Source organism: Furipterus horrens, unplaced genomic scaffold, assembly GCF_987537825.1.
Source record: "Furipterus horrens unplaced genomic scaffold, mFurHor1.1.pri manual_scaffold_1, whole genome shotgun sequence".
In the NCBI taxonomy this organism is placed as follows: Eukaryota; Metazoa; Chordata; class Mammalia; order Chiroptera; family Furipteridae; genus Furipterus; species Furipterus horrens.
In genome coordinates, this window is record NW_028327171.1 from 82,138,611 (window position 1) to 82,166,220 (window position 27,610).

The 27,610-nt window shown below is 37.2% G+C and overlaps 1 protein-coding gene across 1 annotated transcript in view; it reads left to right on the top strand.

Annotated features, from left to right (window-relative positions):
• CRYBG3 (crystallin beta-gamma domain containing 3) overlaps window positions 1-27,610 on the top strand; it is a 128,759-nt gene that overhangs the window by 84,803 nt on the left and 16,346 nt on the right. Inside the window, exons 12-17 of the mRNA XM_090276047.1 lie at window positions 1,079-1,205; window positions 7,298-7,440; window positions 7,547-7,673; window positions 8,520-8,552; window positions 15,501-15,610; window positions 18,349-18,475. Of these exons, the coding sequence (XP_090132173.1) occupies window positions 1,079-1,205; window positions 7,298-7,440; window positions 7,547-7,673; window positions 8,520-8,552; window positions 15,501-15,610; window positions 18,349-18,475 (667 nt within the window). The remainder of the gene's footprint in view (window positions 1-1,078; window positions 1,206-7,297; window positions 7,441-7,546; window positions 7,674-8,519; window positions 8,553-15,500; window positions 15,611-18,348; window positions 18,476-27,610) is intronic.

Consider the following 27,610-nt stretch of genomic DNA (forward strand, 5'->3'; position numbering starts at 1 on the left):
GTTGCCTCCCATATGTGCCCTGACTGGGAATCAGACCCACTACTGAGCAGCTACTATAATTTTTCACCCTATAGAAACAATTCTTTGGACTATTTTTTATATCTTCACAACTATAGTAGGGGTGGAGAAAGGAAAAAAATAGTTGTAGCCCTACCAGGCTTCATTTTTTCAAACTCCAGAATTCAAAAGTCCCCAACCCAGGAGCCCAAAATAGCCATCCTTAGGATGTGCCCAGTGTAGCTGGAGGTAGATTTAAGCAGGGCAATGCATATTTTGAGCCATCTATACTCACACTGTATCAGCTACTCTGTTTACGCCATAAAATGTAAGTTTCTTGGAGGAGCTTAATGACTAATGGCGCTTATCAGTGTTCTGTACTGATGGATTTAGATCACAAGTCAAGAAACCTGTGTCCCTGAAAAGAACTCTCCCACAGTGCTTCCTGTTTCCATTATCGCCCCTCATAAAATGGTGGGAGCAACATTTGCCTCTGGAAATATTTACAGAAGTCTTTGTATAGCTCTAGGCCACCAGGGCTGATACCAGCTCAACTGCATTTCCCATGTTCTCTTTGCTAACCCTGCAATGTGTTTTAGGTCTGAAGTCTGGGGAGAGGTTCCTTTGACTTAAACCCTAAATAAATGTTTAAATAGTAATTATTCTCTGCTCCCAGAAGGGCTTCATCAGTAAAACAAGAATGATAATCTTTGACTCTCAGTGTAGGTTTGTGACTTTTTTCATTGCTTATTTGTACTTTCTATTATTTTTTACTTAACAAACTATTCTCCAGCTATTTTGAGATGTGGTATCCGGCCACCCCACATACAGGTAATAAGCATTGCTTTGTTGCAATTCTACAACAGTTAATCTTGTGTTGGGTAAAGCCTCCAAACTGTTGAATATAAAAATTATTGATCCAAGAAACATATAACATTTGTCTTTGTAAATGCTAACAAAATAAATGTGTTGCTTTTTAAAATATGGTTATGTGGAACTAGGTGCTTTATCATGATTTTTTTTCTTGCTTTCTTGACTACAGTTTTATTAATGGCTCAGTTGGTGTCCTGTATATTTCTAGGTGGGTTGCCTATGAAAAAGAACACTTTAAAGGCCAGCAATTCTTGCTTGAAGAAGGAGATTTTGAAGACAGTAGTGCCTGTGGGGCATTGAGTGCCCCCATCTTGTCTTTCCGGAACTTACAAGCTGTGAGTTAGCTCCCAAATTCTTAATTTCTCTCTTATCTTTCCATAAAACCTGGACATAACCTTTGATAGAACATGAGGTTATGTTTCTAAAACCTGAGGGCATAAAACTGACCTGCTTATGTGACTTGCCTGTTTTTCTTAATTGCCATGATTACTCTAGAATACTTGTATTCGCTTTTCATCTATTGATTTTACATATTTTGAGCACCTGCTTTGATAACTGTATTGTGCCAGGGGCTGGAGATATAGTGACGAGAGACAGTCCCTGATTCACAGAGCAGGCAGTCAGGTAGGGAAGTTAACTTATATAAATGTGTACTATTGTTTGACAATGGTTGGATTGAGCACAAAGTACTCAGGGTATTCAGAAAAAGGTCAGTTACTCCTACTTGGAAGTGGGAAGAAGTTAAGATGACAGCTGAGCTGAAATATCAAGTTTAGAAATTAGTCAAGTGAAGAAATGCAGAACAGGGTGACGGGGAAAGGTAGGTGCTGTTTTAGCAAGAGACCAACATATGTAAAGGCAAGGATGTATGCCACTGGTTCTCAGCTTGAGTGGCTTTACCCTCTAAGGGGCATTGGCAGTGTCTGAAGAAATTTTGTATTGTCATGACCTGGAGGGGGGTTGCTACTGGCATTTAGTGGGTAGAGGCCAGGGATACTGCTAATCATCTACATTTCCCAGAACAATCCCATACCCCACCCTCCTAACAAAGAAGTAATCATCTACCCCAAAAAGTTAATAGTGCTGAGGTTGAGAAACTGCCATGTTAAATAAAAGGGGGTGGAGGTGTTTCGGAAATGTAGCTAAGTCAAGGTGTTAGGGAGAACTTGGGAAGATGAGTGCAGAACCAGGTAACAGAGGGCCTTATGTGCCACGTTGAGGAGTTCAGATTTTTTTTCCTTGACTTGACCAGGAGCCACTGATGAATTAGACCTAGTGAGTCTGATTAGATTAGTAGTTTAGAAGGGTCTTTTTTGGTGACTATCAAGAAATGACATGGTGTGAAGGAAGTAAGCAAACAAACAAAAAAACCTCATGTCACTAGTTGAAATCTACCAATAGTAGAAAATGTGAAAAGATACAAATACTTATAACTATACAGGGTGGGGCAAAATAGGCTTACATTATTTCCTTTTCAATATAATAATAAGTAAATAATATAAGAATAATTATTGTATTCAAAAGTAGATACAACTGTAAACCTACTTTTGCCACGTCCTGTATAGCTAAATAATTAGGAAATATTTGATGTAGTCTATGATAATACCCATTGGAAAAATTATTGTAAATTGACATGTTAATTAGTGCTGCACACAAAATTTGCAGCATTTACAAAAATGATGACAGTTTTTATGTAAATAAGTAAAAATACCCTTCAAAGAAAATTCTGTTCTCTTTAAATTAGATTTTTAAAATTAAGATTAGTTGTTAGATTATAGTTAAAGATGTCTTCATAACCGTCATTACAATAATCTACTACCTGTTAGGTCTTTACATGCATACTTACACTTCATCTTCACAAAGACAGCGAGACACTCATGATTCCCATCTTACAGATACAGAAATTGAAGAGCTAAGAGATAGTGCCTGAGTGTAAAGCTGTGATTTGAGGGCAAGTCTGCCTTACTCTGGAGCCTCTGCCGTATCATTCATTTTTCTCATTTACAAAATGGTTAGCCTAAAAAAAACACCTTAACAATGGAAAACTGGATCTCATTCAACCCAAGGTTGATTAGCATTTCATTTGTAGCTGTAAATATATGCTCACATTGCAGAATAATACACATATATATAATAAATAATTACATGAACTTTCAGTTTAGTTATAATATAAATTTATGTTCAGTAAAATATTTTCAGATGAAATACTAAACTGTACATATTTAGAAACTTAACATTTTAATATGTATATAATTAAAATGCTTTAAAAGCTTATCAAGTTATACTTTAAAAATTTTTATATTCACTAATAAACACAGCATATAATTGGGAAGTTTTCTTTAAAAAAACCATTTTATTGAGGCATGATTGGCATGTAAAAAACTGTACGTATTTAATGTCTACAACTCAGTGAGTCTGGGGATAAGTTACACCTGTGAGACCATCACTCCCATGAAGGCCGTAGACATACTCATCACCTCCCCAAATTTTCTTCCATCTCCTTTATTATACTTTTGTGTATGTGTGATAAAAAGACTTAACACAAGGTCTATCCTCTTTGAAAATTTTAAGTATATAATACAGTATTTACAGATAGGATTTAAAACTTGGTGGTTGTCACAGACCTACATACATTACCAGGTAGAACTGATGTGAGACATCATTTACCCACATGGACTCTCAGATGTCTCTAACTTTGGAAAGAGTGAACTGCTATATTTAAGATCTAAGTTGAAGTAATATAAAATAAACAAGAGGATAGAGAGGAAAACTGCATAATACAGTGGAGTTTTCTAATATCCTGGCTCTAGTGTGCAAAACACTGTATATCTGCAAAGGTCAAATCCTGGACAAGCTCCTTAGGGATAATGTGAGCTGTGTCCCGAGTGCTTTGTAAAGGACAACCAGAAATGTGTTCTGAACTCCAAATGAGTCAGGCGGATGTGTTGACTTGGACTTGATTATTTTTTAAAGGACAAGACCAAAAGGAATATAGCAGTATTTAGACTCCAGGGATTAAGGAAGGAATTTTTATTCCTTGGCTTCCTCAACAAAACTGTCTTGGTAGGCTTGTTTTCCTCAGTTTTTTACTAGCTTTTTTGGATCTGCTTTTGTTATGATTTTCAGATTTAGGGCCTCTTTTCAGATCTCTGAAACCAGGTGAAATGCTGCAGAGACCAGTATTTCTCCTAAATTAACGGACATACTAGATATTCACTAGTGTCTTCGTTATGTTGCCCACGGGGGGTGGTAGCACAAGAACTCCAGGGCCCAATCAGCTGAGAAAGGTTATGGAATTTAAAAATAATCAAATTACCAATCATGAAGACTTATCTTTGGTCCTATAGCAACAGCTCATTAGTTTTCTCTAGCAGTGGGAGTACTGTACCTAAAACTATATTAAACTATCAATGGATTTAAGTGCTTTAAAGAAATAAAAGGGAATATAAATTTGCAATCATTTCATCACTGTTGATTCTTCTCGAGCTGTAGAGCTCCACTGAAGTCAGTGTGACTTTTGAAGTTACTTAATTATGCCTAAGAAAGTGGGGTGACAGTGACCTAGTAACCTCACAGGGCTTGCTGAGGACATGACTAAGTGCCTGTCACAGTCACCTCCTGAACAAGGCAGTTAAGTTTCTTTGTTAGAACTCTGCCCAGAAGGGGCACCATATTGATGGCAAGTGGTCAGATAGATCAGATACCGTATATTTGGTAGGTCTGAGGAAAAATAGAGAGAGGGTCAAAACCAGGAGAGTGGTTCAGAAGTGTACTTAGTAAAAGATGGAAAAGCAAAAGCTATAAGGCACAAAGAGCCATGAGTAAACAAAAGCAGAAGACGGAAAGAGGAGAATGACACCCCTTGGAAGACTCCCACGGCCCTTGGTGAAGGCCCTGGGAATGGTTGACAGAGCAGGAAGGACACACACTCAAGCCATGGGAGTAAATTTATTTGTGAACTCATATGCTGTCAGCACTTGCGCTTCGCTGCGGACCCGGTAACAACGGATTCCTGCTCCTGCACTCGGCACTGGGCTGCATTGTTGCCAAGTGACCTGTGCCCCCAGCCTGCATCCCAGCTCGGCCTCCTCACTGCCATCACTCCCCCACAACCCACACAATATGATCTGTGCAAATCATTGTGTCAGTGGAGCACATCACATCATAATACAAGTTATTTTAATGAAAGGGCACAAACACGCACACATGCACAAATCTGTATTTTTTTGTCTTTGTCCTATTTAGCATAATACAGTATTTCCTCATTTTTCACAGGTATTACGTTCTACACACACACACACACACACACACACACTGCAATAGGTGAAAATCCACGAAGTAGGAACTTTACATTTATGTTAGTATTTATATTTTATGGCTTTATAAACCCTTCCCACACACTTATAAACCATTCCCAGTCCCTTATTAACTTTTCCCACTCCCTTATTAACCTTTTCTACACTTTTATAAACACTACTTATGTTCTTAAACGTATTCTACACTCTTAAGCCTACGTAACTTTAACAACATACATATACAGTACCGCAAAATCCCACAATATAGCAGAAAATCCGCGATAAATAATTAAATTAATATTTTTTAAAATCCTGCGATACAGTGAGGCTGCGATAAGTGAACCACGATATAAAGAGGGACTACTGTACAATGACTGAGCCATATTTTTCACCTTATCCTTGCTTTCCCATTCCCAAAACCAGGGAGTAGAGAGTAGGTAGCTGTGGACGTAGAAGAAGTAGAAGCAGAGATGGAGCATTCCAGAGTCACCAAGAGTGTGAGAGAAGTCGGTATAATTGAGAGCTGCTAAAGACATTCCCACCCTGGTTGGGCCTGACTTGGTTGGTGGCTGTTGATACTGGTTCCCAGCTGCCTTGAGCTAGTTACGCATTTTCAGGTTGCAAGAGACAAAAGCCACGTTCAGGTACTTCAGGTGATGGAAGTCTGTGTTAATACAACCAGGTTTGTTGATGTAGCTCCCAGGCTACAAACATCATACTTTAGTTGGGAGGCTTATTCTGGGGACTTGAAGGCAAATTGCTCATGGGCTGTTAAAGCCTTGGATTTCTTATCTAGAAAATGGCAGATATATCGGTATGTTTTGATAAAAGTGTGTGTATATATACACATACATATGTTATTTAATATGTATCATTATATATGTTAGTATAATTATATATCACTCAATTTCTTATTTGTAAAATGGGAGCGATAGTGATATAATCTCATGTGGTGGCTCTTTTGAAAGGAGTGCACATAAAACTCCTGGCTAAACCTGGCTGGTGTGGCTCAGTGGATTGAGCGCCAGCCTGCAAACCAAAAGGCCACAGGTTCAGTTTCCATACAAGGCACAAGCCTGGGTTGAAGGCCAGGTCCCCGGTTGGGGGCATGCAAGAGGCAACCAATCAATCTACCTCTCACATAACAATGTTTCTCTCCCTCTCTTCCTAGCTCCCTTCTCCTCTCTCTAAAATAAATAAATAAATATTATCTTCTAAAAAATCAAGCCATTAGTAAGTATAGAATATATTTCACTGTTAGCTTGTTAAAAACACTTTATTCCTTCAAGTGATGGATGCATTGTTTACAGCTTTTCACTATTACAAGTAATGCATCTTTGCATATAAATTGCCTGCTGTTTAGTTTCTTTAAGAAACTCAACTTAAAAAGAAATCAGTTTCAGGCTCAAAGGGTGGGAACAATTTCAGTCTTTTAAATACATTTTTTAATTATTTTCTTAAATAGCTATCCAATGTATATTTTGACCAGCAGTGTTCCCAGACAAAACTGGATTTTAAGATCTGTATCTTAATTGAAAAAGTGATAATTGTGTCAGTTTTATTTTGAATTTATTTTTACTAGTAAAATTAGACAATTGCTTGTGTTTAATTTTTTGTGAATTGTCTGTTTTTTGCTTATTTATCAATCTGGGTCTTAGAGTTTTTTTGATAATTTTGTTTCAAATATGTTTTCTGATTAAAAGTTTTTTTAATTTTCTTCCAATTTAATTTTCTAATAATTTTTCTTTTGTCAAGCAGACCTTTTATTCTATTTCATTTATGTACATAAAATCCTGTCCTTCTTTGCCCATTTTATTTTATGTAGCTTTTGCTCTTTAGGCATAAGTGAGACTTTAGTTTCACTGATAGCCTGTCAGTCCTGGCAGTCTACCAACTGTTGACTGACTTTCATTTACATAAAAATGTCCTGTTTTACTGATCAAAGTAAATATTGAGGCTTTTTTTTTTAACCATGTAGGGGTAGTGACTATTGAGATTATTTCCAATGCCATTTAAAATTCTTCCTGGAGCTATGTGTATGAAAATTATCCCACAGGTATGTGAAAATTGTGCAAAGATTTAGCAATTCATGAAACGCATATTTTTCTAAACTTTCCTCTTCCTCTGTTTAGAATTTTATAGAATCTTCCATCACACTATTTGAATCTGACCTGGAAGGTGGGAAGTTTATTGACATTACAAATCAGGAAATCTCTGACTTAGAAGAAATAGGCTTTGGCAGCGGAACAAGATCCATTCACGTTAAAAGTGGAGTGTAAGTCTCTCGTACCTGGAAAACCTTGAGAGGTTCTTTGGTTTTTAAAATTGTTGATTCCTCAATTCTACATCACTGCTGTTCTTTTTCCTTTTTTCCCTACTAGATGGGTTGCCTACCAGCAGAAGTTTTTCTGTGGAGAACAGTACATTTTAGAGAAAGGGAAATACAAATGCTTTTTTGACTGGGGAGGATCAAATAACATAATCATGTCAATACGACCTATCCAACTGGTGAGTTAAGTATGAATGTAACTAATGCCGGTGGCCTGTAATGACATATAATTGAATATGTGGAACCAGCTTTTTAAAAGTGGAGTTGTTGAACTACTTTATATGTATATGTAGAGAAAATGAAACAGCATATGAATTTCTGGAGACTCCATAGAGGAGCCCGTAGGCATGGTATGAGCACATTCATGAAATGGCCCTGTCATTTGATCAGTTCATTCATTGAGCAGCATTTATTTAGTGCCTCTGATAAGCCAGACACTACTGATTCACTGGAGATAGATGGATAAGATTTTCCTGATGAGTCTGTCTCTCTGAGGAGATAGATGTATGGACAATTGATTATAGATTGATTAGTGAGAAAATGAAGTATATAGGCAGTGGGAGGGGAGCAAGAGAAGGGGAGCACTTAGAACCTGGGGACTTGGGGACCATGCTACAGAAGGGAAGGCCTTGAGTGATATCTTAAGGGACAAAAACAATTTTTCCAGGCATGGAAGGGGGTCGGAAAGGGCATTCCACAAAAAGCTTGGGTAATAACAAACACTACAGGACAGTGTGGGTGGCCATGACATAGTTATGGGAGACGGAATGGTGGGAAGTTCAAACTCTTGTTCTAATGGGTGTTTGGGCCACATTTTTCTTCTAGCTACAGGATTATTCAAAATGAATTAGAAATAAATACAAAATTATTATAAGAATTCATTAAGTTATTTGAGGGTCATGGCCAATTCGGGAATCTAGTACATTGGCTGGACCTTTTTCCCCCAAAAGGATATTTTCAAAACTTTCAAAAAGACAACTAAGATTGTATGGTTACAGTTTTTTAAATGTTTTGATGTTTTTCAGGAACCACTCGGAATAAATGAGCCTCCACACTTGGTATGTTTAAAAATAGCCTTACTTTGGGGTTGTTAAATTGTTTACTAAAAGCATATGTGCCCTTTCCCTCAAATAACTCTTATGGCTCTTTGTCAGGGCAGTTTGCCTTGTGCCTGACACCTACAAGCCTGAGAGTGCCCACCTTCGTTTCTGGTGGTTTGGGCCTGGTTTGTCCCAGTTCCTTTTGTTTTCTTCTGTTAAGAGGTTCAGCTCTGACCACTTTGGGGTCATTTGGCACCTCTGCCACTCTTTCTTTCCCGGTGCCCATCTGTTCTTGAATTTTTCTTCTTATTCAGCACAGTATGTTGTGCTGCTTTTGGAGGAGCAGGCTTACCATGGAGAAGTAGCTAGCTGTCCTGGCACACGTATGATGTAAATATATTTCTAATACCTAAATCAGATATCTTTTTAAAGTAGTAGTAAAATTTCAACCTTACTTCTTTATTTCTGGTGTTAGTAGTTTGAAGGATTATGTACCACTCTGGAGCCTAACATTTGTTTATTATGCATTGAGGGCTAGAAATTGTGCTCTTTTTTTTCTTTTTACTTTTTTAATTGAATTTATTGGAGCGACATTAGTTAATAAAATTATACAGGTTTTAGGTGTTCAATTCTACAATGCATCATCTGTATATTATGTGTTCACCACCGCAAGTCAAGTCTCCCTCCATCACCCTTCGTCCCCCCTATACTGTCTGCTACCTGCCTCCACCCCCTCTTCCCTCTGGTAATCACTATGCTGTTGTCTGTGCCTAAGAGGTTTTGTTTTTTGCTTAATCCCTTCACCAACTTAAGCCTGTCAGAGGAAGACAAGTAACATGTGAATTCACTCAGATGTGAAATCTAATAAACAAAATAAACTAACAAACAAAATAGATTCATAGGGAACACACAGCTTGTCAGAGGGGAGGGGGATTGTGGGGCTAGGTGAAAAAGATGAAAATGAAATTGTGCTTATTTAGTGCTTCTAACAACTCTGTGAGGTCAGGATTAGTCCCACTTATTGATGAGCAAACTGAGATTTAGAATTTGTGTCATTTCACACAATAAGAAGTAGCAAAATAGGCATTTTCTAGTATCTGATGTTACCTAACCACATTTTCAGGGTTTTACATCAAGAAAGATCTGTCATGATATGAGCAGTACAGCTACAGAAGGAAGAGGAGATGAGAGAGATTGCCTCCTCTGTCTCATTTTAAATAACAAATTTGGAAAATCTTCTGTCAAGTATATTGATCAGATTTAATTATTTGACATTTGCTAGCTTTATGTAATGCTGAATATTTCGCTTTGAGTGTATGTTTTTCATGTTCATGTCAGTGTTTATATATTTCAAATCAGTTTAGTTTAGCCATGTTTCTATTCACAATGTTTTCAGGTTTTATTTTCTGATTAACTCAGGCTCATTGGGAACATTTTCTTTATAAATAAAGGGTGAGGCAAAAGTAGGTTTGCAGTTGTGAGTACACGAAACACAGAGTTAAGAAAGCTTTTGTAATCATAGTCTGCATGTCTTTTTCCATACAAACAACTGTAAACCTACTTTTGCTCCATCCTGCATAATCGAGCTGTAGTATTTGGAGACACTTCCTGCCAGATATTTATTCTGAATGTTTGTAAACTCCAGCTGTAGACTTTTAAAGCACTTTTCCACATGAATCAACATAATATAAGTAGTTAAGGAGTTAAACAGGAATAATTCCTAACAGCATATTTTCTGAGTTTTGAGTACAGATAACAGTAACATTCTTTTAAGCTCTGTTTCCCCCTACATCCCTGTTCTTTTTTATGGACTTCCTTGTTTGGGGCAGATTGTTCAGAGGATTTTCTTCATAGTATTTCCAGCCCAACTTGAAGAGAAAAGGAAGCAGCAGAAAACACCCAGTGAAATCAGCCCCAAATCATTTTTCTGGATGTGGCTCGGCAATTGCCTTGTGAAATAAGCGTTTCTGACAGGTTGATGATAGCTGGATATTTGGTAACATGCAGACAAAGCCTCCTTAGTTTACCCAGTATCAAAGCTCATATTTCCACTGGGCCAAATTTTCAGAACATTTTGCTTGTCTTTACTTATCCAAATAAAAAAAAAAAAGAATTGGCTGACTCTCTTCCTATTCAGTAACTAAAAGTATTTTCTCCTTTACAAGTAGTTGTGATTGTCAGAGTGACAATTCAGAAGCTGTGTTCAGATGAAGTAGTTATTTTTTTCTGTCTGCAGAATAAGGAGGAAGTTACATGTCAGAGTTCAAGTAAGAGACAGAATTTTTTTAAATGCTGATGATTTGAAAGGGAACTTCAAGCATCCTAAGAAAGGAAAAACCAGAAAATGTATGTGTATAAAGATTAATATACATCATGAGGATTATGCTAATAAAAATATTGCTGATGTATAAGCATGTTAGGATGAGATATGTCTCATTTGGAACATAGAACACCTTTTATTGAGAAGATTATTTCTGACTGAAGCTCAATCACCAAGTCTGATTGCCAACTCAAAATATAAAGGATCGTTACAGAGTTCTTCATATTCAGCAGACGTCCTTTTATTTTTTTTTTCCCAAACAAGACAAATAACAAACTATGTGGATCATGTTTATAATGTCATCATCACCCCGCCCCTCAGCAAGTCCAAATCAGAAATTACCCTAAGCTAAATCTATAACAGTGAGTTTAGTTTTCAAGGAGGTTGTAGTCAGGCACCGTTCTTTAGAAATTATAACCAGTTTTCCCCTTGGACCCAACCAAGGAGTTTGCTTTTCTAGAATCTTTTTCAAGTCTATTTGCAAATATACAAGGGAAGACCCAAAAAGAAAAAAACAAAAACAAAACGGAATTATCTTCTGGAGGGGCGGCCCCACTAGGTGAGTGTTCTAGGAACTCATCTGTATCAATGTACCAGCTGGTGTTGTTGTGAGAGGCTACATTAGCTTCAGTGAATTTTTTTTGAAGACTCTTTCAATACATTTGCCCATTTCATGATGGGTAACTTATGAGTGCATTTGCCCACACCACACTGAGTGTTTAGTTTTTGACCCAAAACAGTATGACCCTCATACCCCACCCTCCCTATTCACCCAATTTCACCCAAAGCACCTTTTTTGTGTCTCCCAGATGAAAAAAGTCCTCAAAGGGAAATGTTTTACTGATGTGAAAGAGGTAAAACAAACAACAGCAGAGGCACCAAAAGGCATCAAAATCAACGAATTCAAAAACTGTTCCAAGCAGTGGGAAAAAACATCTCGATAGGTGTATTGCATCAAATGGAGAGTACTTTGAAGATGACTGAAGTTTAAACATGTAAAAATAAATACACAATTTTTTATAAATTTTTGGGGGGTTCCCCTCATAATTAGAAGTTTGGGTTTAAGTGTTGAGCTCTGTTCTATTTCATGCATGATTCTGGCTGAGAAAAAGCAACTAGATATTTCTTGGTTTGCATAATTTGGCCATATTGAATTTTAGAGTGATTACAGTATCTTTATTTATTTATTTATTTATTTATTTTATTTTTAGAGAGAGGGAAAGGGAGGGAGAAAGAGAGGGAGAGAAACATTGATGTGAGAAAGAAACATCAATCGGTTGTCTCTTATATGTGCCCCAACCAGGGACCAAACCTGCAACCTAGGTATGTGCCCTGACCAGTGATTGAACCAACTGAACCACACCGATCAGGACTGATTAGAGGATCCTTTAATAGTTGTGGTTACTGTTGTTATTGATGGGGAACAGGAAGACAATTTTAGTCATATATGAGTATGATTGAACACCAGTGCTGTAACCAAATTATCTTTATAGAATCCAAAGGCCAGAAATATTCAGGAAGTACTACTTCTTCAAGTAAAGAAAATCCTTCTCTAAGTAATCAGGAAAACACTTATTGTAGAAAATATAATTGATGGGAAAAGTATGTAACACCACAGAATGTGGCAGTGTGATGTAACAGGAGACTGGAAAAAGGACTGTTCTTTGTTTAACAATCAGCATGTTTGTACGAGAGAGGTCCAAAGAGCAGCAGAAAGTCTTTTCAAGACAGGGTAGAAAGTTTCTCGTAGAAATTCTTAATAATGAATCATTAAAGTTACATTTGAAAATTATTCTGATATTGTGGATAAACTGAGTACAACTTTTGTGTTTGGTCAGTTAATAAGCTCTTGAGTTTTTAGCTTGTTAGATTAAAGACCTGTTCCATTTATTCATATATATCATAAATGAAAAGTACATAGTAAAAAGCATTACTGTAAATCTTCATCATAAAGCATTGATAATTTCTGCCTCAAAGGATAGTCCTAAAGAAGAAATAAGGTAATACACAAGAAAAGACACCTTGCAAACCAGTGGTACACTGTCTTTTGTTCTGTTCAGCTCCACCTGGGGGACTGGTGAGAGTGAGCCATGCCCAGATGGCAGAGGGCTGCAGTGGTTTGAAAGCAATTCACCCTTTGTTTATCTGACTCCTTGCCTATGTTCTAAGCAGCCTCTCTGAGTTGTTTTGTACACTTACTCTACAGTGATCTAGAAAAGAAACCGAAATAGTTATCCAGCTAGCACTTCACAGGACTTAATTTCACCAAGAGTAGAAACCACAGCTTAATTATTATAATTCATAAGTCGTGCAGTGTTGTTTTCTGTCTGGACCATCCCCAAGAACATTATTAGAAGAACTATTCTAGTAGTCAGAATGAAGTGTTAACTTTTCTGCTGTTGCCCAAATTTTGGATGAACCAAATCTCATTTTAGGGGTAAAAATAAACTCAGATCAACATTAAGCCCTGTTTTTTAGTTTGGGTAAAGAATAACCCATAAAACAAAAAGGTACTTAATGACATATTTTGTGTGTGAGAGAATTTTAACACTTCTGGGTATAGAAACTGAAACCAAAAAGTAGAGGCGGCTACTGTACACATCATCTGAAGCATGTTTAACTCACATTGTCAGTTGTCCAGATTTGACATTTCATGGTGAAATATTGAAGTATAAATCTTAAGCTCAACAAAATTAAAATAATTAAACTGGGAATACAGGTAATGAATGAAACAGTCATGATCTCTGTTCTCATGTGGCTTTTCCAGTTCTTACTATGAATTAATATCTGCATGTAGGAAACATATTTTTGGAAGTAAGATGTAATTTACTTTTAGACTCATGTTTTATAAACCTTTAAGTTTAAAAAAAAAATAGCCTAAAAAGCCACTAACCAAAATACATGCTCTTATCAAGGAATTTAGGGGCAGTTTCCCTGGACGTGTAGAATTGTTCTGATACAGCAGATCGTTCCAGAAGTCGGTCTTGTTTTGGACGTCCTTTTTGTTGCTGTCCGCTGTATGCACCAAAAGGACCGTGGTAGACACTTGCTGGATCATGCCTCCTCACAGCAGGGAGTCCCTTGGTGTTTTAATGCTCCATATACAGCCTGGTTCAAGACTTGAATTTTTTTTAAAAATCTGTCTTCCAAGCAGCTTGAATTTTCTTCAGCCATGGTGTTAAAGGCAATGTGAGGTACCTTCCAGATTCTCCTTACATGAAGGACTTGTTGCCCAGCTGCTAGGGTGGAAACCAGAATTAGAATAAAGACGAGTACCATATGATTTTACTCATATGTGGAATCTAATGAACAAACTAAACTAACAAGCAAAACAGACTCATAGATAGCAGACTGACAACTAGTGGGTAGGGGTGGGTGGAGGGACTGAGCAAAAAGGGAAAAGGACTCATGGACATGGACAACAGTGTGGTGATTGCTGAGGGGAGGTGGTATAAGGGGGCTAAATGGTAATGGAAAAATAATAAAAAATTAAATAAAAACAAAGACAGCCTGGTTTCACAGTAGGAAGTCACTTGCAGGCCACAGATGGTGAGGGGGCAATGGCTCTCTCACCTCCCTGGTTTTGGCTGATCTTTGGTATCAGACTGAGTAACATCAAAGCAGAATGATATAATCAAGAAAGAATTGCGCATAACTCAGAGACCACCAGCCTCTGAGGGGACCCAGAGGAAGGTGAAGGAGGCGAGCATCCGCAGCTCAGAGAAGCCTTATTCTCCACAACAGCATGAGCCGGAGAAGGTGATGCTGCAGGGGCTCATTGCATTCCCTAGTTCCAGTGCAGGCCTGTCAGTGCGGGCAAACCTGTGGCCAGTGTTAATTCAAGGCTCTGATGTATTATGAAATATTTACAGGGCTCGTTAATTTTTCTCACTTATTATAGGTCCAAGGTCACTAGAGTCGCAAATATTATATCTCTGGCCTGAAGGGAATTACAGTTGAGATTTCATGGATTTTTCTTGACAGAACGAACTAAAGTAAAAATGTAGTTGTATATAACTGCAAGCTGTACATATAAGGTATTCTTATCAGTAAACTGAATCCTGTAAGCTGAAATGGATGACACAGGCATCTTTCTTCCTTCCCCGTAAACCTTCTGCTAATCCCATCATGAGCATCTTCTCCAGCTGCTCCGGCTCCCACCAGCAGGCTCCTGCTCACTTACCAGCATGTGCTCGCGTTCTCCCTCCTCCCTCTTATCAACAGTGGATCAGGGAGACTGGGAGAGAGAAGAGGTACCCCAGCCACCCCTCACACTAATCCAGACCTCCTTTGTGTATAGCTCTAAATTGCTTATTATTTTATACCTGTAGTTTCATCCCAGGTGATAATAATTGTTTGATACAGTGGATAAGGACCATATTTTAGTGGATGAGGGATTCTGATTTACTCTTAAAGGTAGAATTATTTGGGGGCTTCTGGGTCCAGTATTTTGTGCAACAGATGTGTGAAAATGGTAAAGAAATAATGACATTCCTAAAAACATAAGGGGAAAAAATGTGAGTCTAAGAAAAATGTTCATATGGGTTAATTGACAATAGATAAACTAAAGGTTTTATTTTGCTTTTGTGATGCTATCAAACTATTGTTTTCTCTATAATCGTTGTGTTGTTTTTTTTTTTTTTTAGCTCAAAGCATTCAGTAAACCAGGGTTCCAGGGCGAATGCGTAGATTTTACAGAAGAAATTTCCAACTTGACTTCATTCACACCATGTTCTTTCAAAGTTCTTCGGGGTTGGTAAGTATGCTTATTGAGTGTTTTCTGCTGTTTAACAACTAAATTTCTTTGCAAATTTACAGATATTTGACCTGTATTATTTTTTTTGCATACACAGTGAAATTAAAAAGTTTTTTATTTATTGATTGACTGATGGTTGGTCTATATTAACTTTTCCCAATTCATATTATGAGCCATTGTGTAATAGAGAAACAGAATATTAATTAGCCCCCTTTGGAGCATTAGGGTGATTTCTTTTTTCTTAGTGTTATATTATTTTGTAAATATTTTGAATGTTTATATTGTATGTTTATTGTATAGCATAACAGAATGCTATAAAAATTAATGTTTTTGTTCAGATAAGACATCCCTAAATTTTTTAAAATCTTGTTTGCTTAAAGTATTTATCATCCCCATTTCACAGATGAGGATTCCTGGTTCAGAGTTAGGGTTTCCCCAAGATCACACACCAAATCTCACATGTATATGAAACTGTATAATTTTCAAGGCTAATATATATATATATATATATATATATATATATATATATATATATATAGTGTGTGTGAGTATGTGTGTGTATTCTCTATTGAATTTTTATTGTAAAATATGCATAACATAAAATCTACCATTTTAACTATTTTAACTGTACAGTTCAGTGGTATGTCTGTGTATCAAATATCTACTTGATAATTCATCAAGTCTTGTTTTTCATTCTTCAAGATACCATGGATTCATCAATTTTCCTTCCTCTCCTGAACCAGTAGAGCCTAGGATCACTTGTTTTCCATTTGAGAAACTTCGGTCTCCTAATTAACCCTCTTCCAGTATTGTATGACTTCCATTGATTACCACAAACCAACCATTGCCCATTTATTTGCCCCAAATTCAATTTAATATTTTTATTACTCCACTTTAAGTTCCATAGTCATTCTCTAATATCCATCAGATGTTCAAACTCTTCTAGGATTTACCATCACCTTTCCCATTTCCCCTATCCGTTCTCCACTTGGTCCTTACAACACCTCTACCTCCTCTCCTCTGCCAACATTCACTCAGCTCTGCATTTCCCACCTTATCCTCTATACCAGCAGTCAGCATGCTTTTTCTGTAATGGGCCAGGCAGTAGATATTTTCAGCCATGTGAGCCCTGTAGGCTCTGCCCCGGCCGCTCCACACAGCCACTGTGGTACAACAGCAGCCACAGACAGCACATAAACAAACAGGCATGGCTGTGTTCCAGCAAAACTTTATGGACATTAAAACTTGAATTGTATATAATGTTCACATGTTGTGAAATATTCTTTTAATTTTTTTAAATCATCTAAACATGCAAAAAACAGTAAGTAGAATACTAGAACCATGGTGGTTGCTTCAGTACCTGGAATGCTTGACAGATCTGGATTTGAGCCCCGTTCTATCACTTTCCAGCTACATAACCTTAAACATACTAGATTCTCTCTCTGAACCTCAGTCTCCTTATCTGTCAAGGAAGGATAATAATAGTGACCTCAGACGAGTCTTATAAGGACTAAATAAGTAATGTACATGGAGGGCTAAACTCCATGCCTGACACATTGAAAACCTTTGATAAATGTGGGCCATAAAATGCTTATTCCATAGAAGATATGACAGTAAGTTACAGCATCACAGAGCATTTCTATGGTTTTCCAAAGTTAACCTGGTCTAGCCAGAGTACAGTTCTGATCATCTTAAAATATAGGTCTAGAACTTAAACATACCAAAACTGAAGTAGTAAGAACCAATTCATTTATCCCTTGGGCTCCTTCTTTTCAAAAAGGCGTGTCTTAACCAAGCTTTTGATTATTGCTGGATTGAAGGTAATTCAATATCAAAGATTCCAAAGGGTTTTTTTCTTTTTTATAATCTTAATTAGCTCTCAGATGGTTTTATAAACCATTGTGTGATTTTAGAAGTCTAGCTTCTAACACACCCAGACTGAAGGCAAGCTCATTGTTAAATAAGGATACAAATTTTTATCCCCCCTCAACTTCTAATGTGTTCAAGACCTTAATAATCACTATAATTTTGATCCCAGAGTTTTGTACTTGAAGGCACTAAATGAAGTTAATGTCTCTAGTTTAAAACAAATGTCTTCTTTCAGATTTCAGCTCTGTCATGTAATTGTTGGGGAGACCTTGAGCAAATCACCTAACCTTTCCAAGCCTTCCTTGTGTTGCTTATAAAAATATGGTTTTACCCCATGGAATTTTTGAGGATACAGTGAAATGATATATGTAAAGTACTTAGCCTCTGTCTGGCACATGGTAAGCTGTGTTTTTAGACTGATGGCAGGTATCTGCTGCTGGTCAGCACCATGGCTTTTATGTTGTGCTCCTACCCCGGTTCCCATAACACAGCGGTTCTCAACCTATGGGTCGCGACCCCTTTGGGGGTCGAACGTCCCTTTCACAGGGGTCACCTAAGACCATCGGAACACACATATATAGTTACATATTGTTTTTGTGATTAGTCACTATGCTTTAATTATGTTCAATTTGTAACAATGAAAATACATCCTGCATATCAGATATTTACATTGCAATTCATAACAGTAGCAAAATTACAGTTATGAAGTAGCAATGAAAATAATTTTATGGTTGGGGGTCACCACAACATGAGGAACTGAATTAAAGGGTCGTGGCATTAGGAAGGTTGAGAACCACTGCCATAACATCATGAGTTGCCACTGCCAGCTAATGCAGTCTGATTGAATGTCTTATGGCTTATCTTTTTAGCTGGCTCCTGCATTACCAAGAGTACATTTCTAGAAACCAGTGTGTGTTAGAAGAAGGCCTGTATGCTGACCTTACTTCTTGTGGCTGCCCAACATCCGAAGTCAAATCCCTCAGGCCCATTGACTATGTAAGTACTTTGCTGAATGCATAATTATAAGACTTTTTCTTATCCAGTTTAATTGCCATAAATGAGAATGTGAAGTGGAAGAAATGATACATGGGCAAATATAAAATTTTGAATAATTTAATTCTGGGTTTTAAACTCGAGATTCACTCATGAAGTCAAACCAAAATGTAACATGTAACATTGATATTTTCCTTTTTTTTTTAAAGCAGAAATGCTAAACTCAGGAACTAGAATAATATAGGCCTGGGTTTAAATCCCAGTTTGATACTTGAACCAATTTGAGCGACATTGACAGAGTGATTTAGTTTCCTCATCTCTAAAAGATAATAAGTTTATAAGGCCACTGGGATAGTAAATAAGATGATGCTTCCAAAATGCCCAATGCATGGTAAGCATTTGATACATGTTAGCTATTATTGTCATGGTTATAATTGTAATAACTACTTAATAAAAATACTTGAGGCCCTGGCTGCTGTGGCTCAGTGGATTGAGTGTCTGCCTGTGAGCCAAGTGTCGCTGGTTCGATTCCCAGTCAGGGCACATGACTAGGTTGTAAGTCAAGTCCCCCGTTGGGGGGTGCGAGTGAGTGGCAACCACACAGTGATGTTTCTCTCCCTCTCTTTCTCCTTTCCCTTCTCTCTACAAATAAATAATTTTTAAAAAATTTCCACTTAAAAAAAAATACTTGATCACTTCATTTTTATACAAATCACATAATTTTTCTGCTACTCCAGTTTACAGTGTTACTTTAGGGCATGGCCCATTACAGGTATTGATTTCAAACCTTGTTTTGGGGTAAACCCAGGCTTTTCTTGCCTGGTGTGTGTAGAATTATCTAGGTAACCTTGGAGGCCCACATCCTCCTTTCTATTGTATTTTTTCAGAATTTTATACATGAGAAAAACAGGGTCACTACTCTGGGACATCAGTTTTGGGCTCTTAGTTAGTAGGGTTTGTGCAAAGGAAATAATGAGAATCTAGGATATTTTCAAAATTTCTAGTTATGGGGATTCCCTAGGAGCATTTTATCAAAGCAGAGATTTACAATGAGGTGACTCAAAGCCATGCATAGTGGTAGGAATCACTGAGACCTTTCAGCCAAAGCTGACTTTAGGGATGATATCCATGGTCAGGATCTTTGATCCCGAACCAAGCAAGGTAGGCTTATTTCACAAAGCATTCCTGGATAGAGTATCTCTGGTATCAGGCTAAGAATAGAGTCTTGGCTGCAAAATAAGACTAGAAATAGAATCCTTGGTCTCTCAGTGGCCCCTTAGACACCAACTTGGAAAGACTAAGTGGCTACTCATGCTTTCTGTCTGTAGGAGGAACACTGGTAGAATAAAAGAATATGATCTGGTCACTCTTTCTAATTATTGATAAGACTGAAAAGGCATTGCAAAATAGTCCACAGTTACTTGGAAAGGAATTTTCTTAGGAATCTTTAGTGGTCAAACCAGCAGACAGATACTTATTTGGTATTAACTCTAAAAGCAAAATATGTAATCTAATATGAAGGTACCATCTTGAAATGATTTTACAGGACTACTAATTAGTGAGCTAAACCAACTAAATTTCTAAGGAGGGCATTTTAAAAACAGTCAAAATTAATGAGTATTACTGTTTTTCTTTGAAGAGTTACAATTCTTTTACATCCTTGAAGTCAAAAATGAATGATTTCACTTAGTAGGAAAATAGAAAAATCCTTTTAGGTAAGTTTGGCCCAGTGGAATCCAGGCAGGGTCATGAAGATTTGAGAGCTATTGGCTTTTGACTCCAAGAACTGATTAAAGAGTATATTCAGTTTATATAAGGACAGCACACTTCATTTTCTTAATGCCTTTGCATGGTATGTTTTAAATCTTTGAAAAGTCTTGTCAAAGACATGTTTAGGCAGTAGGTCTGGTGCTGAAATGGAAGGAATGTAAGGTGAGTTTGGGCGGCCCAGCAAAGACCCACAGGTTACCTATGAGGAGGCCTCATCAAGTAGCATTTCCTTGATGAAGTCAACCATACCTCACCTCAACTTGGTGGCCCTGAAGCCATGAGTTGATCAGACCTAGGAACTAATATGTAAACCAGAAGGTCAACTTGTTAATTTGTACCAGGTGGAGTCTAATGACAAGAACGCTTGAGAATCTGTCCTGGCCATTTTTCTGCCTCTCTGGAAGAACATGGGAAACTGAATTAGTCATCAGAAGGTTATTTGTTGAGCACAGATTTGGGTAAAATGAGGTCAGTGTCTTGAGATTAGCTTACCTGGGATAACGGTCTCCACAGAAGAGATGTTTCCCACTCTCCAGGGTCCAGTTGCTCACTTTCTCCAAATTCTATGCCCTCTTTCCATGGAAAAGGTAAACAAATTCTACCTAACCTGCTTCTCTGAATCCTTCCACATCCTCTCTCCTCCTGTGTCCTCACTTAAGGATTGATATGCCTTTTTCTATATATTTGTTAAGACCACTCCCTATGCCACAGTCCAGTGTGATTCTGGATTCATTCTAGGAAATACTTCTGTCCAACTGAATTGACTTTAAAGTTAAAATTGTAGAATTCTGAGGGTGTTGCCTATATATAGTTAGCATTCCCAGACATGCTGTGACTTAATGCTTAAGTATCATAATGGTATGATAGTGAGGAGCCTTAAGATTTTATCTTCATACAAGATCAGTATGTTTTTCAATGACACTGCTCCAGGCTGATTTGTATTTGTACAGACATACGTTACATTCCAGAAGTCCACGGATGCATAATTTGCAGTCACTTCACAGTGGAAAAAGCTGGGAGCGTAGTGTATAATATTGATCCTCACTGTTGTGACCTTGGGCAAATCAATTTTTTGGACTCAGTTAACTCATATGTAAATAAACTATTGTTCAGAGCAAGTATTTTCCAATCTTTGACAGCCTCCAGCTTTGTTGCAAATAAGTATTTTGAGAATATTTCTAACTAGAAATGAAAAAGAATGTATCCAGTCTTACGACTCACATGGTCTGTGGGAGTAAGATGGTATATTAGCTTTCAAGGTTATGCTATCATAACAGTCCCCCAAACAGTGGGTTAGGAGCTGGAGGTGGGTGGAAAACCTAAATGAAATGTCCTAGCATTGGCCTAGTGGCGTTTGGGGTAACTGCTTTTACCATGTTCCCATGGGAGCAGCAGTCCTCACATTGCTTCTGTGGTATCTCCATGGTGTCTTGGCATTACTCCTCTGAAGTAAGGATCCAATCCTGGCAGCTACAAGCAGGCACGGCAAAAGAAACATCATAACAAGAGGCTCTAGGAAAACTTCAAATGAGATTATGACGGTGCTGACATAAATGATCTTGAGTAGAATAAGAATTGGCCGTTCATTCTGTGCAGCAGTACTGAATAAGGTACGCAGCTATAAATAGGAGACGACTGTAAATCTAGCCACAGATGAAAGGAAGCAGTGAGTTTATAAAGTATGGAAGAGCTTGGTTACTACTTTCAGCTGAATCCACATATATTTAATAGTATTAACTATTCTGTACATTTTGAAAGTGAAGGCCAACAGAAAGCTACAGTAAACATCAATTTCCTAATGAGACATTTGAAGCAGTGCCCTTTAAATTCGGGCAGAAGACAAAGCTGTACTATCACCACTTCTGTTCAACATTATTCTGGAGTCCTAGCCCCGGTAATAAGATTAAAACTACAGATAAAGTAGAAAAGAAGAAGCAAAATTGTCAAGAGTGTCTACTACAAATAATTTATTAGGGTTTTTTGTTTTGTTTTTTTTACGTTGTAGAATACAAGATAAATAACAAACCACAGAGTACTTAGGAGTAAGTGTAATGCAAGGCAAATAAGTTCCATATGGGGAAAATTATAAAAGCTTTATTGAAGGACATAAAAATGGAGAGATCAGTTTTTATAGATGAGCAGATATAATATTGTAAAGTTGTAGTCTTCTCCCAAATTAATAGTTTCAGTAGAAATGCTTACAGAAACTTTCATTTTTTTAAGAGAGTAGTAAAATATGATGAGCTTATCCTAAAGTTAATTTGAAAAAATAGGGGTTCAAAATAGCCAAGATATTAAGAACAACAGGCAAGATCACTTATATATTTCATCATACAGCATAATAACTAAGATACTGGGAGCTGGTACAAGGAGAGACACAGAGCAGAGGAATAGGACAGCATAGAAGAAACTGACCTGCATAAATAATGGAATGTGGAAAGTGACAGAAACAGCCTAACAATGGAGCTGTTGTGAACTATTAAATAAGTGGTGTTGAGACAATTGACCCTTTACGTGGAAAAAGATAGTTAGAATCTCGCTTTACTCCAAACACGAAAGCAAGTTCCAGACAGATTAATGGCAACCTAAATGTGAAAAACAAACTAAAACTTGAAAGAAAATAGGGGAACATACCTTAATGATACTGTAGTAGGATGAATTTAATCACAAAGTACAAGTCAAGTATATTACTTTCCTATTGCTGCTGTAACAAATTAGCACAAACTTAGTGGTTTAACAACCACCACTGTCTTGCAGTTCTGGAGGTAAGAAGTCTATAAAGTGTCTTACTGGGGTAAAATTAAGGTGTTGGCAGGACTTCTGGAAGATACTAGGGGACAGTCTGTTTCCTGACCTTTTCTGTTTCTAGAGGCCCCAGCATTCCTTGGCTCATGGCCCTCTTCCATCTTCCAAGTGCATCAGTCCAACTTCTGTCTTCTTTGACCTTCCTGCCTCCCTCTGATATGGACCCTTGTGATTACATTAGGTCTATCTGGATAACTCAGACTGATTCCCTCATCTCAAGGTTCTTAACTCTTAATCACATCTTCAAAGTCCCTTTGACCATGTTGGGTAGCATATTTCACAGGTTTGGGAATTAGGGTGTGGACATTTTGGGGGTGGGGGTAGATATGAGAGAATATTAATTATTCAGCCTACCACAGCAAGCCACAGACTAGAATATATTTGCAGCCCTTATAATCTGCAGAGGTTTGGTGCACAGAATATAAAAAGAGCCCTTTCCAATCAATTGAGAAAGAAAGGAAAACCTATTTCCAAACTTGGCAGAGGATATGAATAGACATTTCTTAGAAGAGAGGAAAAAATGGCTAAGGACATTCAGGGGATGTTAAATCTCATGAGTATTGAAGTAAATGCAAATTGAAGCAATAATTAGGTTACATTACCTTACTTTAGATACAAACATTCAAAAATCGACAACACCAAGGTATGATTTAGTGGCAGAGAAGTAGGGTTATCCATTCACAGCTAATACAAGGAGTGTCAGTTGTGATGAGGGAAGGAGAAATAAAGATGGTTGTTCCAGCATTGATGGATGAAACAAAATTCATACAAGGAAGCACAATGCGGTAGTTACAGTGGGTGAAGGTGAGCTGCATGTGTTCCTAATGAATGTTACAGTAAGATAAATGTATACAGTAAGATACATTTCTGTGAATTTTAAAAACAAAGGATGCATAACCATTAGTAAAGTATAAAAACATGAGCTGAAGGATTCACAACTTAAGTATAGTGGTTACCTCTAGGGAGAGGGAAATTAAAAATTCAGCTGCACCTGTTATGTTTTGCTTATTTAAACAATTTGATACAACTCTAGTAAAATTAAAATGTATTACTTTTCAGTATTGAGTACATTATTTATTATCTTTGAAATGTATTATAACTTTTTTAAAAGGGTGCAGGGGGACGACCAGTTAGAAAAGTAGCGCTCTAATGTGACTGATTTTCCAAGCCAGAGGAGAGAGGCTCTGTGAGGAGGATGGCAGTTCACCCGTGAAGAGTTTGCTTTGGGATCTGACAGACGGTACTTGTTAGCCAAGTAACCTGGGCTTGCTTCTGACAGCACTGAGCCTCAACTTTTTCTTCTAATAAAATGTGAGGATTAAATGAGCAATTGCATGTTAAGCCTTTAGCACGTGACAAGCACTCAAGATTATAACAACTCATTGGCAATAATATGTGCTATGCAACGTCAAGATTTGATAGGCTGAATGTGTTTATATGATTTTGTTTTAAACAGGCCAAATAACTATTTTTGCCAGCATGCTGTTTAGTATTTCTCTGGAATGGAATGGTAGTTGAGGTGTACATCATGGTTACCTTCCTTGAATTCAGTCCATTTGCTCTTAGTTTTTTACCCGTGGTTCATTTGGCAAATATTGGAGTGAAATGATCTTGTCAGGCTATACAGCTATGGCTGCTCTTAGTGACTGATGGCTAGATATTTTTAAAATAATATAACATTATATATAGAATCTAACCAATTAACATAATCCTGCGTACTATCAGCACATTTTCAAATCACAAGCAGTGATTTGAAACTCAAAGAACTAGACAATGTCAAAGTACAAGTATGTGTAGTTTTTAAAGTATCAAAAATTCGTAGGTTACTTATGCCCTGGCTGGTGTTGCTCCATTGATTAGAGCATCATCCTGCACACCAAAAGGTTGTGGGTTTGATTCCCAGTCACAGCACATACCTAAGTTGCACGTTCGGTCCCCATTCAGGGTATGTACAGGAGGCAACCAATTGATGTTTCTCTCTCATATCATCCTCCCTTCCTCTCTCTCCCTCTCCCCACTTCTTCTCTCTCTAAAATTAATAAACATCTAAAGAAGTTAGTAGTTCCTTACATTTAAATTTTTTATCTAATTATATTGAAGATGTGTTGATATAAATGTATTCCTTCTAGCAGAGTACTTTACCAGAATCTCAGAGCTTTAAATTCAGATGGCTGACACACTGTTAAGCTGGTGGGGTAGCTAAAAATAGGGGGTCATACATGCAGCCCAGCTGAGCAAGATGAAGTCAGGTACTTCAGATAATACTACACCTGCCAATCAGAAATATTCCACATGATAAAGTTACTATTAGAACATGTTAGAACCATAGTGTAGGGATTAAGAACACAGGTTCTGCAGCCATACTGTCTGGAATCAGATGCCAACTCTTTCACTTCCTGTGTGTGACCTGTGCCTTGAATCTTGATCTGTGAGTGGGGATAATAACTGTAGCCACGGCAGAGGGCAGTTGCATGAATTGGGTGAATACAGTTCTACAACCCCTTACCTGAATGTATTTTGGGGGTTGCAGTTTTTTACATTTTAAACAATAATATGATTCCTATATGGCAAATAAGAAAACACTCCCAGAAGGGTTCTAGGCAGTACCTCATAATTTAAAACATTCCTATTTCTATAGCAAAATATATCCATAGGTATACAAATTATATAAATATTATAAGTCATCTTGTACTTATTCAGGTCTGGTTTTGTTATCAAATGAATTAGGAAAAATAATTGGGGTGTTAGAGCTTTTTGGATTTCAGAACTATAGATAAAGGGCTATGGTTGGAGATATATATACATATAATACATGCCTGGCACATAGTGGTATATATGTTATGTATTATTACTACTTATTATTACTATTATTGTCATTTAAAATATTAGTTTATGGGATGAGGATTAATGAAGGTTTTTTTCTTTTTTTCTTATTGCTAAGTTCACTTACAAAACTTATTCAAGTATTTTTCTTGCTTTACCACATCCTCCCTCTAGAAACTGTATCCTCTTTGCATGGCTTGGATGTGACCCAGGAGCAATGTCCTGTCACTGCAGACACATAAGAAGAGCCTTTGGTCCCAGGGGTTGGCTATTTTCTAAGCTGGCATGGACTGAGGCCAGGAGATTCGTAGAGCTTGAGGACTACTAATAGTTTATATCTCTTCCTACTTTTATGTGTGAAAATGTATCAGAAAATATTTAAAAATATTTCTTTACTCTTTATTTCTGAATGATTACCTATTACCATCCCCACCTTATTGCTACATTAGCACTTATGCTGATCCTCAGAATCTTCCAAACCTTTAAGTACATTTATAAATGAAGTATATTTATAAATTTAAGTATAACTATAAATTAAGACCATTTAAATTAAAACTATACTTTAAAATCAAGTTAAATATATATCTCACACCTCTGGGGGAGGCAATGACTTTAAGCTTAGAAACAATAGATGATCTCAAATGAAAAGTTTGAAAGTTTGTACCACATGACAATATCTTGTTATTGTTGCTAATCAAGGAGGGTGGGATGTCTGTCTGCATTAGTCGCTCATATTTTTTTTTTCCTTGGTTAATGTTACTGGTTTATGTTCTTTGCCCTTTTATATACTGGGTCTCTTAGTGCAGCCTTAGTGATTTATGAGTGGGACCCAAAAAAATGGAATTTATCTATAAAAGTTGTGTATTTATTCTTACACATTTAAATATCAGTCACCTTCAAAATACTCTGTTTAATGCAATACACCTATCGAGACATTTTTTCACTGCTCAAAACAGTTTTTGAACTTGTTGATTTTAATTTTTAGTGCTTCCGACATTTTTTATTTCGCCTCTTCCACATCAGCAAAACATTTCTCTTTGAGGACTTCTTTCATGCAGGGAAACAAAAAAAAAGTCACTTGAGGTGAGACTGGATGAATAAGGAGAGTGGGACCCAGGGTCATGCTGCTTTTGGTCAAAAACTGCTGAACACTCAGCATGGTGTGGGCAAGTACACTCATAAATCACCCATCACGAAATGGGCAAACGCACTGAAAGACTCCTCAGAAAAATTCACTGAATCCAAATGCAGCCTCTCACAACAACACCAGCTGGTACACTGACACAGATGGGTTCCTAGAACTCTCACCTGACTGGGGAAGCCTGTACTACAAGGGGCCCACCCTCCAGAAGATAATTCCAGTTTTCGGGTCCCCCTCATATATAAACTCATAAAAATATTTTATTATCTCAGTCATTTTCTGCAGTTCTTGCTCCAACTCCCTAAATTGTCATTTTCAAAACCATGTTTGTGATCCCCCACCCCCACCCCACCAAACTTCTCATTGTTTCCTTGAGACAAATTTCTAGATGTAGAATTGCTAGATCATTTTTGAATTTGGGAATAAATGTAATGGCATTTGAGAGATAACAACAGCTTTTTAAAAAATGGCTTTGTAGGCATTCTGCAAAAGGAAGAGAGAAAATGTCCACAGGTACTATTTTCTTTAGAATAATGCTTAGCATTTAAACTGCATTTGCATCATTTAATTTTTTCCTCTGTGGATTTTAAAAGTTACAT